This window comes from Papaver somniferum, chromosome 3 (assembly GCF_003573695.1).
Source record: "Papaver somniferum cultivar HN1 chromosome 3, ASM357369v1, whole genome shotgun sequence".
Taxonomy (NCBI): domain Eukaryota; kingdom Viridiplantae; phylum Streptophyta; class Magnoliopsida; order Ranunculales; family Papaveraceae; genus Papaver; species Papaver somniferum.
In genome coordinates this window covers 126701219-126718965 of record NC_039360.1, presented here as the reverse complement: position 1 = coordinate 126718965, position 17747 = coordinate 126701219, and the positions used below count along the sequence as shown (strand labels likewise).

General features: G+C 35.4%; 2 protein-coding genes across 2 annotated transcripts; both read right to left on the bottom strand.

Moving 5' to 3' along the window:
• Window positions 1-7162: 7162 nt before the first annotated feature.
• Window positions 7163-8419, bottom strand: LOC113359956. The gene is made up of 2 exons (XM_026603513.1): window positions 8290-8419; window positions 7163-7635 (listed from the first exon to the last, which is right to left on the bottom strand). The coding sequence occupies exons 1-2, from the start codon at window positions 8417-8419 to the stop codon at window positions 7163-7165; spliced, it is 603 nt and encodes a 200-aa protein (XP_026459298.1).
• Window positions 8420-10425: 2006 nt separating this feature from the next.
• Window positions 10426-17495, bottom strand: LOC113359955. The gene is made up of 6 exons (XM_026603512.1): window positions 17312-17495; window positions 16876-16933; window positions 11670-11747; window positions 11484-11561; window positions 11052-11361; window positions 10426-10944 (listed from the first exon to the last, which is right to left on the bottom strand). Exons 1-6 carry the CDS (start codon window positions 17493-17495, stop codon window positions 10426-10428), a joined length of 1227 nt encoding a protein of 408 aa, XP_026459297.1.
• Window positions 17496-17747: the final 252 nt, after the last annotated feature.

Sequence of the window (17747 nt, the reverse complement as noted above, 5' to 3'; positions counted from 1 at the left end):
TTAGTGGTTGCGGAAACTCACTGTCAGTCTGCATAACAAGCAACCTCAATTAGTTCTCTCACTACGCTTTCATATAAGCATCACATTTTAGACAGATGCTAAGACTAAGGTCTCAAAAGCGTATATAAGGGAGAAAACACCTCAATATGAACAAAGGTCCATTGATAGACGCATTTATGTGTCTAATTGGTCCTCAATGTTTCGTATTTTTGGTACTCGTTTTCGTCCTTATTATGGTGTTTTGTGTATTTTTAGGTATTTTTGGAAATTAAATATTATTGGAAAAATCGGCTCGAAAAATCACTCGGAACACCCCCCGGAGGACACTTGCTATACGGAGCCCAGATTTGGTTAAGGGGCACCTCAATTACTAAGGGGCACCCCAAAAAGACAGCTGCTATTCGCACCCCACAGCTGGATAGGGGACACCATCTTCTTTATTTGAAACTTAAAAATTGACGGGAAAAATGTGGCAGCTCTCTGAGAATGTTTCGATCGAAATTTGAAGATGTTCTAGGTGGACTAAAGGGATGAAACTTCATGGGTAGTTGTGATATGTCATAAAAGAGCTGGTATGGGTGTTTGTTTCGATCAAATTTGGCTGGAAAATCCGTGACAAGGAATCAGGACAGCCTGTGCATGAGAAGAATAGTTCACGGATTTTAGAAGATTTATGCGTGTTCTGCTCGTGTATGATGACTCTAGCAACACTCTGAACCGTGAAGAAGATAAATGAGGAAGCTAACACAGGGAAGAAAATATTCCCAGAATATTTTTCTTCACTGCCGAGTTTAATGAAAATTTGTGAGAGTTATGGCGTGATATTTTGCTGCTGTTGAGTATATATAGGGTGAGGGGATCATAGAGAAGGGAGACGGAGAGATTGGGAGAGAAAAAGAGCACCACAGAGCGAAAAATCAAATTTGCAGAGCTGCCATTTCGGCTGCTGCAAAACTGAAGAACACGAAGAACAGACGTGCACCAGCAGTCGTTTTTGAACAGTGACAACAACTCATTATGTGGGTCGCAGTTTACAGGCAGACTTAAAAACGCAACAACAACAACAGTAACGACTCTTTGTAACGGTTTTTGCAACAATTATAAGCGTTGCAAACCCGATTTTTATTATAATTCTCCCTTATTCATCATTTGTAACCCTTTGAGCATAAATGAAATCAACTTTTGAGCGTGTTTCCACCATGATGAGCGGCTAATTCTCTCGTAACCAAGGCAATGGATGAAGCTATTCACACATGAACAATGGGTAACTATTTCATTTTCTCTAATATTTAATTATAATTCATTCAATCACTGCTTTTGCAGAGTTCTTAAAAGTTTACATAATTTTCTTCATTAGTTGTGATTCAATTAGATAGGTAATGCTTTGGTTAGATAATCTATGCTTAGGGGATACAATTAATTTTTGAGAATATGTTTGATTATTTGTGGATTAAGAAATAAAGGATTAAAAAGATAATTAGAGTTCTGAAATATTTGACATCATTCATGTGTAATAGTGGATTCTAGTGTCTTGGTTATTTTCCAATCACTTGAAATCAATTTTGAGTTAAGTTTAATATATTTTTAAGTTCTATTAAGTCTAGAATTCATTTCCTTCACAAGCCTCAACGAACTCTTTACTACAACATCATTGAAAATACCATCATCCATATCTACCAATCATATAAACTTTGTCGATAATTCCTTTGCAAAGGGGATATCTATCCACAACGATTACAGTAGCTACTCTGAACATTATCGACAGTAGTTAATAATCAGTAAATAAACGATCTTACATCATTCTCTAGAGTATGAGGATATTTTAATCCATTGGTACCAGATTTCAGTATGCGGATATTCTTCACCACGGGATATCATCGCAACTTTTATGGATATGCTCCTCGTCAGGAGATATATCAACTCATAACTCAAAGAGAATATGGACGTCATTTGATTAGATTGGTATACCTCATACAAGAGGTTTTCGTCTATGCTTCTAAGCATATTTCCAGACGAAACAATCGTTGTGATTACATGGCAAGCCTTGCAAGGACTTTAATATATGCCGAATCAAGCAAGCGTACTCTTGCTAAATCTAGCAACAGAGTAATCTCCAACACCTCAGGCATTTCTCGGTGTGAGAATTTAGATGAGACACAATTGGATTTAACTAGAGCTGGCAAACGGGAGGGCCGGGGCTGGATTGTTACCAACCCGCGGGTTACGGGTTAATACGGTCCAAAGCTTGCAGGTTGAAATTCTTCACGGGTGGTCATTTCTCCAACCCGCTCCCGTCCCGAGTAAAGCTTGCGGGTTCACAGATTAGCCCGGCTTGTTTAATTAAAAATCAAATTATAATTTAATTAAGTTAATTTTTGACGAATTACAAGGATTAAACACAATTATTACAAGGATCAAACAAAAATCCTTTTGAATCCTTCCCTGTAACACCTAATACACGTTTAATTACTCCATTTTCAGCTAACCCATCATTACCTCAACCGCAGCGAGAACTCTTTACATAGTTGTGTTCTCTGCTCAAACTCAGACTCATGCAGATCAGCCAATGACAATCTCCAACACTTCGATTCCATAACCTGCAACACCTTCAATTCCATAACCCGTGACACCAAGAACACTGCACCACCAACACCCAATAATCCCAGCAGTAAATTAATCAAGTAATGATAGTAGATATGATTTAGAAAAATGAAAAAAGAACTTTATGTTTCCTGAAACAAAATCCCTTAGTCTTATCTTCAATACTTATTCTAAAATAACCAAAAACAAAATTCAATAAATCAGTTAACCAAAAATTTGAATCAAACTGAATCCAGTACTCGCATCATAGAAAACCCTTAATCAAACCAAAAAAAATAAAAAATCATCTTTCTTTAAGTATGTGAATTGCAACCAGAATCAACGAATAATAGTTTCAGAGGATAATCAAACCTCACCAAAGTCACAATAAACTATCAAAATCATATACTAGAGATACTGTAACCCTAAAAAATTGTTCTTCTCTCAGATCTATTATAATATATTCTTCTTCTTACATACAATAGGAGATAAAGAGATGAGAAAGAAAAAAAAACAAAACAGAAGAAAGATGCAGGTGGTGACTGGTGAGGAGGCGCAACACAGTAGGGAAGAAAAGACAGTTGAGGAGAAGAAAGAAAAGAAAGAGGAAGAAGAAATGACCCGTCTGCTAGGTTTTTTTTATCATTTTATATCTTAAACGTATGAATAAGATTAATCCTAGATGATCTGACGGTGGAAATTAAATAATACTTATTACTTATGGGTTTTTGACGGGTTAACGGGTTAAACCCGCGGGTTTGTAGGCCGGTCCGGGATAACCCGTTTTCCTACAAGCCGGCATTTATCAACCCTAACCCAGCTTTTTTAGACACCAGCCGAGTCGGGTGCGGGTTTTTTACGGGCCGGGCCGGGTAAACCCGCGGGTTTTGGCTTGTTTGCCAGCTCTAGATTTAACCAATGTCGTCGAAGATTCTCCCCCTGATCCTCAGGCGGGAATGTCTCATCAACAGAACATTCAGTTCTGCATGACTCTACCTATCAAGGGAGCAACTGGGTGGAGAAAACAACAATAACATGCAACCCATGAGAGGTGACTGATCAGGTTTCCTCTCTCGTTTACTGTCCAGCTGGAATAGTTTTAAGAATTTACATTGTTATGTAAAATTAACAGTAAACTGTAAATGAATTTTTTTGACCATATACACTATCTCAATATCAGTACAAGTCCTTCCAAGAAGATCAATAGAGATCAACAACAATGAACGGCATTCTAAATGCGCGTATCGTGTCCTTTATATCATAACGATAGCAGAGCTCTTCCAGGCTCAAAGATAGTTATTCACCCAATCATTATGCTACCGTCCCGTATTATTCCACTTCTGCTGGTACGGTGCTCATCAAGTTCTTAAACCCGAGAACTATTTTGGTTCCCATATTCAAATATGCCTACCACAATTGTATTTTCCTTCTTCGCCAAAGATAAAGTTATTTGCATAGGTACTAGTGCAAATTTAATTCACCAAATTCAGGATTTTAGGTAATAGCTCATGCGACGAGAAGACATGATATTAACTCTAAATATCATTTACAAAAATGAAACACTCATTATCGCTCGATATTTGTATATCTACGAGGCGCAGTTAACATTTGCAACACTCGTTGTTGTTGACACAACATATACAAAGTGCAAATTAAGCGCTAGCTCTTTAAAGCTCGTCGATCCATATAATTCGTGCATATAATGCACGCCGTAAAGCTAACAGGAACATATAAGGGCGCAAAATATGATGCTCCACTTATTGGTTACCGCAACATTTTATACGGTGCATTTATCTTCTCTAAAATCAAGACGAACTATTTACCATACACGGTTCTAACATAACACCGACAAATCTCCAATTTCGTTTGTTAGGGTCGACGAAATTAATTTATCAAAGTTGAAATATGAACACATTCTTTATCTTAAGAGAAATCGTCTCGATATCAACCGCAAGTCATTTCAAAAACCGCTGATAGAGACAGGCTAACCACGTTAACCCAGTGTCCATTTTTATCGCATTCCAGTCTTAGGTGGAACGACTTTGAATTTCGGAGATTATTATAGCGAAGGAATATTAAAATTTTGCTATCCCTCAGGATGCAACAATTCCTCGCTCCGCCGATATTAAAACCGTTAACACCACAAAAATCATTGGTGTACCAATAAAGGTAATTTTATTTTCTACGCTATCCAAAAGGATGTGGAAAAACCTTCCGTTGGTTGGCTAAAGCGAAAAATAGCAAAACACTTCAAAACTCAAATATTTTGCTAAATTCGGAAATCGAATAACATCACAAATATGAGTCGCCGCCAATACGTACCTATTTTGGATATCTCTTCATATACCGTATGATCGATTGTGCTCCAAATATCACCTACAAGACGCGGTAAGATGTCTAACTTTCTCTTTAACAAGTCCTAATTAAAACAGAAAACGAGTTAGACATAATAAAAATTGCATGTATATAACTACTCAACAATAGTTAAATTAAATAGGCAAAGATTGAAGAGAATTATCCTTTTCCGTATTGTCCGCACCCATATCGATTGCCAAAGAGAAATTCATTACTCTCTGTTTTGTTACAAGAGTAAGTCACATAAAATGATTACAAAATCGGCTATTTATAGCCTCATATCATGCATGTCTATAAGGCATGAAATGGACACGTTTAGTACTCGTGTCATTGTTACCAGGAGTATGATGTTCATGCTTATCTTTGACTTTGTCAAAGGAGGTGAGAAGCATCTCGATTTTACTCGAGTAATCTTGAGAGTGAGATAAAATGGTGGGCCACTTATATCATGTCTACGTAACAGTACTTTTTTAATAACTAGAAATTTTAATATACTATTCCGATATCCTAAATTGGATATTAAACGGAAATTCCATCTCTTGCTAAAACTGATTTTGAGAATAGCTGTTGCATCAAAACACTCCTATATTTATATAAAAGACTTGATAAAATCAATGATGAAAATTCTCAGATCACAACTTTAATTCATAACAAAAATCGATTAAAGCATAAATAAGGTATTAACTTTTCTTAGTGACAGAGAAAAGATAGTGTAGTCGAGCATAGATCGCAAAAAAAAAAAATAAAAAAAAAATCTTATTATTGGGGTTTTGAAAGTCAATGGTCTTTTGGGGCTTTTTAGGATCGTGAAATAGTAAATGAGGTTATCCCTTATCACATCATATTCCTAATGTCTATTATTCTTACCTAAATTTCACTATTCATAAAAATAATAATAATCATAAATCTATAATCTTTTCCTTCTCCTTCACATTTACGATCATGATGAAGATGATGATCATGATTTCATCATGATGAAGATCATAAAAAAATAAATCTATTATCTTCTTCCCATCTTTCTCTTCTTATTCATAAATTGTGAAAAGATGATGAGCATAATTTCATCATGATGACGATGATGATCATCAAGAAAACTAAAAACTATTTTCTTCTCCTTCTCCTTCAAAGATCATGATAAAGATGATGGTCATCATAGAAAGAAAAAACTAAGAAAACCCACTATTTTTTTTTAAATGGTTAAAAAAATCTAATTCGATGAATATAGGGTAAAAAAAGTTTCTGATAGTAATTACGGCTGGGATAGTTTGTCGACCCAACTGAGAGTCCATTTTCGGCTTGGTTTTTCCAACCGAAATTTTTTCCGATTTTTTTTTTTCTTTTCAAAACCAGTTACGGCTAGGTTTTCCCAGCCTTAACTGCACTTCGGCTTGGTTTTGGCTGGGATAATTTGTCGACCCAACCGTAGAACGAAAAAACGGTTGGGAAATAATGGTGTTCAAAGCCGTATTTTTTATTTACGGCGGGGAAATAAAGAACTCCTAACCGAAATCATTTTTCTGATTATTTTTGTTTTTTGAACCAGTTAAGGCTGAGTTTTCCTAGCCGTAACAGCAGTTTCGGCTGGATTTTCCCAGCCGTAACTGGTTCTGAAAACCAAAAACATCAGAAAAATGATTTCGGTTTGGAAATCCAAGCTGAAACATGTACTTTCGGTTGGGAATCTAAGAACTCCCAGCCGCAATTACTTCCAGAATTTTTTTTTAACCCGAAATTCATAAAATCATATTTTTTAATCATTTAAAAGCAAAAATAAATGGTGGGTTTTCTTAGTTTTTTCTTTTTATGATGATCACCATCTTTATTATGATCTATGAATGAAAAGGAGAAAGAGAAGATTATAATTTTGGGTTTTTTTTATGACCATCGTTTTCATCATGATGGAACTATGATCATCATCTTTATCACAATTTATGAATGGGAAGAGAAGGATAGGGAGAAGATAATGGCCTTGTTTGGTAACCATTATAATTATCTATTTATAATTATAGATAATCATAAACTGGAAAATGATTATATCATAATCATTTTTGAAATAAATTTTAACAAACAACTTTTTGGAATAATTAATTATCAAAAAATGAAAAATGATTAAAATGAGAAGTTGTTTGGTACACATGTTTATCATTATGATTTTAGTGTTTTTTTTATAAACCACAACACACAAATTTAATCATAGTTCTTCAATACACTAGCAATTTGATCTTAGCTAGTTTCGGTATCGAAACCTATACATGGCATCGGCAATTTCATCTCTCATGTGATTCATTTCACTTCTTCTTTGTTGATGTGCGTACATACCACTAAACGTCGGTTCATCAGACGGGGATGTATCAACATCTATGACATTTTCTTCATTTGCATAATATGCAAACAGTTCATCAGACTTGGATTCCGTCCTAATGAAATTGTGAATTGCACATGTTGCTATTAATATTTGTACCTGGGTGTTGTATGGAAATGAGGCAGGATCTCTCAAAATTGGAAAACGAGATTTAAGAACTCCAAAGCTTCGCTCGATTGTATTCCTTAATGAAGAATGCCCAAAATTAAACAACTCCTTTGCAGTGAACCTTCCATTGCTTCCTCTTTTACGGTCATGTAAGTGATAACGAACTCCCCGATATGGAGCAAGAAAACCAGGCATGTTTGGATATCCAGCATCAACAACATAATACTTTCCTAAAAATGTAAACAATGTCGGAGAATATTCAACAACAATAACATCGTTAGTCACAATACAAGTAGAGGGAATTCACAAGAAGGAAAAGCATTTTGGTCAGAAAGAAGACATGGTACACAAACGACAGCGTATAGTTTGGGAGCCTAGTTACACTTATTCATCTTAATATGGTTATTTTGTAAGGTTATTACTAGCCATCGTCTATACCAGCACCAGTAGTGAAAGAGGACAGCTTAACTAGTCTTAAAGATTTCAGGTTGCTGTTGGGACTGCACAAGCACTTGCTTTATGATTGTAAACTACAAGTTCTGCTACTGAAACTGTAAATCTACTGACATACTTTTAGATGAAGGATATGACCTAAATACTCAGACTGCAGATGGTTGAAACTACTGCCTATACTAGATCGTTATGGCTTGGCCAATTTTCAAACTGCTGCAGGAATATATTGGACCAGAATATATTTATGTACAGTATTAGGAGAGTGTCTTTGTATAGATTAGATCTTTCTATTTATACGCACAACAACAAGATAAACTATTCTGAACTACCCTAACTGAAATATTTTATTATCATGCTAATGAATAATCACTGTAAACAAAAAAAAATTCCAGGGACCATTGCAGGAAAAATGTATAGCAAAATTAACTAACCTTCAGGGGCATGAGGAAACATCAAACTTATATTACTCAAAGCTTCCCATAAAATTCTTGAATCATTTGCCGATCCTTCCCATCCAGCGTAGATATATGTGAATTTCAAATCAAACGAACATATTGCCATCACGTTTTGTGATATATTTCCTTTCCTATCGAAGTATGGTGTTTGTTGGGCTAGTGGTACAATCACTTTAATATGTGTTCCGTCTATAGCGCCAATACAATCCTATAAAATATTTATGGATATAAGTTAAAAATGGGAAGAAAAAAAAAAGACAAAGCTATAAGAGATATCATCTGACGTACCTTGAACCATGGGAAATATTTAGAGTTGTTGAGTATTTCAGCTGGAGTCTCAGAAAAAGAAGGAGGTTTTATAAGTTCCTTGGAAAGTTCCATGATGGCTCTCAATACTTCATTGAAGTATCTACTTATAGTTTCACCGGAATGTTGAAATCTTTCTTGTAACATTCTATTATCTTCATTATGTCCAATCGTGAGAAGGAAAATCGCCAACTGCTCTTCTATGGTGACCCATCGACCGTCACGTAAAAGTTCTCTTTCTCTTAAAATGTGAGTCAACCTTAAGAAAACAAACTTCTCGATGCGATACTGCTCATAACATCTACGGGGATGTCCGTGCAAAATCTCTTGCATGTGTTGATGTCCCGTAAGTATAGAAGTTCTACAAGGTTCCTTACATATGCGACCCTTAACGTTTTCTATAACTGCTGCAACCACAAGTAATAAGGTGCGTTCTTCAAGCTCTTCTTCGGAGTCCATATCCTAATATATACAAACAATTATTAACAAGAATTAAATTCAATTATTCTTAGCCTCAGATTCACTACCAGTCTACTGCTCCCATAAACATTAACAGGTATACATGATGGGTGTAAGAAAAATTGAAAACAATAAACCACATGCTATTAACAATCTAAACCTTGACAACTTTCTACACAAGTGATCAAAGTAGAAACATGAATGAATTCTTTGTAAGTAGAGAGATCCAAATTAAGTAAAACCACATGCAATGTCTTAAAAACACTGAACACTAAATAAGTAAAAAGTTAAAAAAAAACAGCAGATCATAAGATTCATTTCATCTCAAGCATGTACTTACAAGAAGATATATGATAAATGGGTAACAAACAACAAAAGTGACAATTAAACTAAGGCAGAAGCAAATCAAATGAAAAAAAGAGAAGCTAATCCAAAAAACAAACTATGCAGAGAGATTGGCGGTTGCAATCAAAAAAGCACTAAACACGCACACATGAATAAACCAACAAACTCTTATCAAACCACAAGAAAACCAACCAAATCAAATTCATTTCAATTCCAATGATAAAAAGCCATATAAAGACACATTAAACCAGAACCCCCTTAACAACCAGGTTCACCACCTAATAAACACAGATAAACAATCCTATCCAGCACATGAGCTGTTCAGAAATCTAGTTTCAAAAGTATACAATTTAACTTGAATTGGCTGTTGTTATCAACAGTAACATACAATGTATGAAATTATACTGAAAAATGGGAAAGTAGTAGTTCTCCAAAAGGCAAAACAAAGTAACGGACAGTGTATGAAATTATGCTGTCAAGACAGTGTATGAAATTATTAGAATCTAGTCTAGTCTAGCATATTGAACAACATTATTTAAAGATTGCAGACCAACTTTTTAAGTTTCATATAGAGGAAGGCTACCTAGCTGGTAACTTCTTTGGCCATTTAACTGAATTCAGAATACGACCCGTCAAAAACTCTAATCAATGATGTTGTTTAAATGCTTATTATCTGTAGGCCATTTCCTGAAAAACAAATGAAACAAGTAAGAACAAGAGAGAGAGACACAGTAAAGTATGCTACATTAAAAAAGTATGCTACATTAGTAAAGTAAGAACAAGTAAGACAAATTAAGAACCACATTCATAAATCCAAGTTAACAAAACCAAATCTATTAACTATTAATCAGTAAACCTACTAGTTACTTATAGCATTCATGTCTTTAACATTCTCAAAACAAACAAAAACATCCAGTTCTAATCATAAAATGAGACGACCATTTCAACAAAGGTTCAAATGACATAAACATTAGCCTAGTACTCTAAAACCTCTCACAAACTCTAAGACCCGAGACTCTTCAGCCATTCCTTCTGATTATTAGGATCTAGTGACATAAAAACTTGTCTCCATCCAGCATCTTGAAACTTCTCTAACGCCCCCATTAAACATCGAACACTCACGCCATCAAGAGATTGCAAATACTTTGTACAATTTGGAATTGAAAAAGGATCCTTATCCAAATCAATAACATGTTTAGCTTTTGTGGCATCAGCAATAGCAAACAAAGCTTCACTCATACCAGCAGTACTTGTAGCTCTCTTAGTTTGACCATAATCAATTGTTGCTGGAGCTTTTCGCTTTCCTCTTTCATTAGCTTTCTCTGTTGAGCTTTCACTTACTTCTTCCACCCCAACAACGGACGACCCCTGCCTCGAGGACTTAACTGGAGTATCATCATCTACGCTCTGAGCCGAAGCATACGCATTAGAACCAGTTACAGTTGAACCGCCAAAAATGGTACACAACTCTTCATAGATAGGGCAACCATTTGTCTTATAATTTTTTTTATCCGGGTATTCCTACGTCAAAACAGTACAAATTATCTACTGACTACTACCCACAATAATTCACAAATCAAAATACAACCTACAATAACAACAAAGAGGGTGATGTCAATTAAATTTACCCCAAGATATGCATCCCACACTCCTTCGTCGTCAACTATAATCTTTTTATCTTCCGAATCCCATTCAAAGCCACTAAGGGACATGAGCTTCTTCATGTCATTGTGTCTAACCCTGAACAAATTATACCTATTCTTAATTTGATCCATAGTAAAATTCTGTCCATTTTTCTTGTTGAATTCATCTTTTACTTCAATCCAAGCTTCTTTCACAAATGATTTAGGCTTCTTACCACCAAGTATTTGAACTATCAAAAGTTCACATAGGCTTTTTTCCAAACTATTACACCATTTGGCAGTCTCAGTCGACATTCTAATGAACCCAATTTTTAAGAAAATGTTAGTAAATACCAGTGGGGCAATTTCACAAACAAGATCAGAGCAAAACACTAAATTAACAAAGAAAAAATTGATAACCCACTAAAGAAAACTTACCTGATTTTGATTTTGATAAGAAGTTCTTCAGATTTTGAGGAAGATGAATTCACCACCTTAGTTTGGGTTTCAACAGAACTGTGAGAGAAGATCGAAATTAATCGTGAGTTGCTGATGAACAGATAACAGGGGAGATAAATTGAAATTAACAAAGAAAAAATTGATAACCCACTAAAGAAAACTTACCTGATTTTGATTTTGATAAGAATTTCTTCAGATTTTGAGGAAGATGAATTCACCACCTTAGTTTGGGTTTCAACAGAACTGTGAGAGAAGATCGAGATTAATCGTCAGGAGAGAAACCAGATCAAAAAAATGGGAGATGAACAGATAACAGGGAGAGTATTGCTGAAGGTGGTGAACTTCGACGAACAGATAACGATTGACGAAATCAAACAGGAGAGAAACCAGATCTAGGTTTTTCTTCCCCCATTTTTTTTGCTTCTCTCGTTCCCCTCTCTCGGCTTAGTTTCTAACGAAAAGAAAGAAAAAGAAAACCCGTGTTTTTTTTATAAAACTGAGAATCAATTATTTTAATTTTTAAAAACAAGTTTTAGTTGTTTATAAAAATAATTGGTTTTTTAAATTATGATTAAAATAACTGATTAATATACTTATTACCAAACACCCTAAGAATGGATTATGGCTCACAGAATTGATTATAAGCTCATAACCACTTATTATAATCATTACCAAACATCCCAATAGATTTAGTTTTTTTTTTTAATGATTTTCATCGTGATGAAATCATGATCATCATGATTTGTAAATGAAAAGGAGAAGGAGAAGATTATAGATTTAGTTTTTTTTTTTGAGTTATTTGGTTTTGGTACCCACTTTTTGACCTAAACCTGGATTTGGCCTAATATTTGTCCAGCCTTTGCATTTGGTCTAAAGACCAACGTTGACCCGCGTTGACTCCGTCGAATGGCGACATGTACAAGTATTTGACTTAATTAATTTTTCTGTGGTCCTTGAATTATAATTCATTTTGTTATTTCATCCCAACTCCCTCTCTCCTCACTGAAATTCCATGAATCCCATTACAGACTCGAGCTAATTTCTTCATTTTCTTGGTTAAATATCGACCACCATTTCTTCTAAACAAACTCCATTAATGGAACCCATCTTTACCAGCGACACCATCATCATAAAACCCTAATTGAAAAATTGAACTCCTAATTCCATCACTAGCAGTTGAGTTCTTCATGAACACCGAATCTTAACCTCTATCTTCTATTGCTTCAAATTAAACACAAACCCATGAATATCAACATCTAGATATTCTTCATTCTCTGAATTCACCAGAGAGGCTCAAATCTTGACCATACCCGACTTCAACTGCACTAGTTCTTCATTTCCATACTCCTAGATACCAATTCTCGATCAAATCCAGCAACAACAACTTCAACAACAACAACAACTTATTAATCTCACTCTATTTCAGAAACAAATTAACTACAACCCTAGTCACCATCATCTTCCAACCACCATCAACCAACTTCTTCTTTTATTTCAGAAACAAATTAAAACCCTAACTTCATCTCTGTCACTTCCAAATTAGCTAATTCAAATACATCTGTAGTATTCGTCATAAAACGCAAATTTCAAAATTCATCCGTTCTATTCTCTGATTTCGAAAAGCGACAAAAACCCATCTCTAATCTTCTATGAATTCACCATTAATAGCTCCCTGTTTAACTCAATTTGTACAAAAGGCTCACCAGTAGAATCCTTAACAATTGAATTACTTTATACAGAGAATTAGGAATGGAATAGGATTAGATTTCAATGAGAGGGAGAGATGAAGAACTTTACAGCAGCCCCTCCATCAAAATCCCCTCAAATGACATTCCCCTCCATCGATTCATCAACCATTGGTGATAGAATTAGGGTTTTCTGATCGAAATAAGTGTTAACCAAGGGCTAAATTTGGGATTTAGGGCTTTTTATTTTGCAGCAGCAGAAGCTGCGATGAAAAGACTTTGGGGTTTTTGATTTTGTAGCAGCAGAACCTGCGATGAAATGAAGAAAGTTAGAGCTGGGGATCTAACAGAAATATATTATTATTTTGGAGGACCCCAGAAAAATTAACTAAGTCAAATACTTGTACACATCACCATTTAACGGAGTCAAAGCGGGTCAACGCTGGTCTTTAGACCAAACGCAAAGACTGGACAAATGTTAGATTAATCCAGTTGTAGATCAAAAAGTGAGTACCAAAAACCAAATAACTCTTTTTTTTAATGAATAGTGAAATTTAGACCAGGATATTTTTTACTTTTTCATATACCTTGAGCCCCTATCCATTTTTGGCTACACATATCATTTTATTAGCCCCCAAAAACTCTCTCCCCTAGAGCCCCACTAATAGGATTAAAAAAAAAGGCTTAAGTTAGAAGAAATTGAATGAAGACGGAGTAAGATTAAAGATGCGGACAAAAAACGATGATCAGAAAGATCTATAGTTCTGAATCAAGATTTCAAGTGTCAGTGAAAGGATTAAGTGATGACGTAATTATCAAGGGAAGAATGGAACCTTGGAACCATTAAATGTGATTTATTGGTTCAAATAAATGAATTGCTTAATAACTCTTAATAGATTAAGAAGAATTATTTTAATAGAGAGTTTTAGTGATTTAAATGTCTAAGAATATGTTTTTTAATTTCAAAAACTTGTATTAGAGAATCGTTTGGTTGAACCTATAAGTATATTGGTATGTCAAGCTTGTAGTCAATGCTACATGACCAAAAATATTTCTTCATTTATAGTCTACTAAAGTCAGTTTCGGGCTAGGATCATGTTTAGGTAGTTGAGTATTAGTAAACGCTAAAGATTGAAAACTGAAAAAAAATAAAGACATCTGCGAGAACTTCATCAGCAAAAATGTGAAGACTGACTATCCTATTTACTCGTTGTTTATTTCATTCTATCTTCCGAGACAGTGTCGTATGTCGTTAATATATATGATGAATTATAAAGAAGAAGTTTCGAGTTCAAGCTAAGCTTTTGAGGTTTGAGAAAAAATTCACTATTAAAAAACTATGTATAGGAAATAAGAACTTAAAAACATAAACTTGCAGTTTTGTTCACGAACTGACTTTTTAGTTCGCGAATTATAAAAAATTTGATTTTACTGAATTGTAAGGTGCATAAGAGTTCGCGAACTTATTTTCTACTTCGAAAACTATGCAATTTCATGGTGTTCCTGGATACTTTGAAATTTTCTCTATTATCGAGAACTATGCACTTTTGGTTGTGTTCCTGTAACTCCCAAATCATATTGAGTTAGGGAACTACTTTTCTTAGTTCGCGAACCGGTATCTTTTTTAGTGTTACTGAACTTCACCTTTTCTTGATGGTTCACATACCATATTGATTAACTCGTGAGACAACTTTTGTGCACAGTCCTTAATTGATAAATACACAGGTGCACATTCTTGTTTGTAATACAAGGCAAACTTCTCAAATGCTTAAATGGTTTTTATTTTTTTGGAATCGATCTATACTAAGAATTTTAAAGTTTTCTTGGGATCAAAGTAATTCGTAAACGTGGAAACTAGTACACAAACTTGCTTTAGATGCAAGTAATCATTGCTTAAACTGATAGAGCATAGCTCGGTTGAACCCACCAAGCGTTGGTATGTCAAGTTTGGTTGTCATAGTTTAGTGAATCAAAACTCATTTAAAGAGTCGCTTGATTATATAATCGAGTCAACTTCGTATAGGTTAGCTTGAAAGTGTTAGGATATGAGACTTATAAGTATTACATGAAGACTTGAAGAATGTGAAGAAGTATGGAGCTACAACGACAACATCATCCTTCTGCTTGAGGTTAGTGATCGCTGTCGTGTGCGTCAAAAAATAATTCACTTTCTCACTCAACTAGATATAAATATAGTACGTGATAAGAAAGAGTTCGTTCCAACAGAGAGGCTTTTGTTGTTATAAATTTCAGTTTCTTAGTAACCAAAGGGGGGGATTTTTGTTTTTATCTAAGCAATAAAAGTAATTGAAAGCAATAAAATAATTGTAATAATCAATAAGGAGAAGATATTGGTCACGGGATAGTATCATTAACAAACATGTATTTTCATCAATGACTAGAATTGGTAATTTAATCTCTCATTTATCAAAAGTCCTAGGATATCTTGATCGCAAGAGTATCCCATTTATTTCCCGATTTTATCACAAACAACATTAAAAGATGCTATTGTGAAATCTATCTAGAAAGCAACCTAAAGTGTAAAAATACAATTAAGTTTAACTCCCTAAGAGCAATAAGTTCTATAAAATAAGACTAATCAGTGCAAACAAACGTGTAAAAGCACTAATTCGTTTTAACAAAGGTTATGATTCATATGCAATTAAAGAGATGTATCACTACAAGTAATAATGGCACTATGCTACTTGCAATCAGGAAATATCACTTTTTCGTATAATAATCCTAATCTAGCAATAAAGATGAATGTGAATCGGATTGATTCCGGACTCAACCAAACAAACAATCAAATCATAAAACAATATTAACCATGAATCATAAACAATAAAGTTTGGAGACAAAACTAATTCATTGAATCAAATAACATGTTTGAGAAATCAACTTTATCCCATAACCAATAATATGTGTTTAGCTACTCATAGCCTTTGGGTTCATCATAATCATAATCAAAAATAAATTGAAGAAGATGAAAAATAAACGAAGGCAAACCCTAATTCTCGCTCTCCAAAGTTCCAAGTAGAAAAATACGTGATCCCCAAAGTAGTAGAAAACTTTATCTTTTGTAGCTTTTCATCTTTCCAAAACTAGGTCTTCAAAGCCCAAAGTCCAAGTGGTCCACCAAGCCCATGTGTGTGAAAATACCCATATAGAAAATATACCCCAAAAGTGGCCGCCGGAAAACTGGTAATTTTGCTGGAAGTTGGCCTGAAAAGTCGTCGACAAGTAGCTCAGGTGACCGACAAAATCCACCCGGTCACCGGTCAAATGAAGTAAACGAGTCAACTGGGGAAGTCAACTGAGTCACACCAAGTCAACGAGTCAGATGGATAATCAGATGAGTCAGGTCTGGCTCAGTCTGATTCACTTTGGCCTAGGCCATTTGCACTGGCCATATTTTGTGTTGCACAATCATTGTGCTTCACAAGTGCCTATATAGTCATGATGGCTATTCATCTTATAACTTTGGACTGCAATCTCAGCTCAAGCTCCTCCATACATCAAAACTGCTTCAAACCACCAACAACTGCATCATTCTGTATTTAACCACAACTGCAGCTGCGATAGGCATTACAACAGAAGTGCACACTATCTTCTAGGTCTTCTGATCCTCCAACCATGTCATAAATCACAGCCACTAACAACACCTGCAACTGATTTAGCTCAAGCACAGATCACCTTCAGTTCCATTGCCACTACCACTGCAAAACCTTCCCATTCCTTCACTGACTGTTGCAAAGTCCATTTACAGCTTCAGCAACTCCTTGTCTTCATTGCAGTATTACCTGCGACTCAAACAATCCATCTTCTAATTCTCTATGGCAACAACTGCAACTCAGCTCCGCATAGCAGTAGCTTCACTTCCAACCACCACCAGATCACGCCATAACTTCTCCTTTTCTGTTGCAACAGTGCATTCACCACCAGAGCCAGTTCATCTCCATCCTTCATACCAGCCTTAGTAAACAACACAATCACCACCATTCCACTCCATGGCTACCAGAACCACTACCAATAGTTGAGCATCAATCTCCATTTTCAGCCTTGCAGTCTCCCTGACTTCACTGTAACCGTTCCAGCTTCTGCACTTTTACTCATGCCACCAACAGCTGCCATTCCATTCAAGCTCATAATGAACCCACACAACTCTTGTAATCTGACCATCTCCCTGTAACTCGGCTTCTATGCTTAAACCACCAAAACCAGTTGCGTGGACTGCAATAACTTCAGTCGAGCTACAAAACCCATGAATGAATTTCATCTCCTGCTGTATCAACACCAACTCAACCATTTTCTCCCTGCACTTAAGACCTCAATCTCCTATCCAATGCCACATCACAATTTTAACACCAAGTGCAACACCCATTTCAGCAACTTCAACATCCACAACTCCATCACCACCTGCAATTCCTCATCATCTCAAACCCCATTCAAACTTAGTACAATCTTCTCTTCTTTCCACAGTTCTTCTTCTCCCTGACTTCGACTCAGCTGCAATTCTCAAGCTATTAGCCACTGTAACTCATCAACACCTGCATCCTCA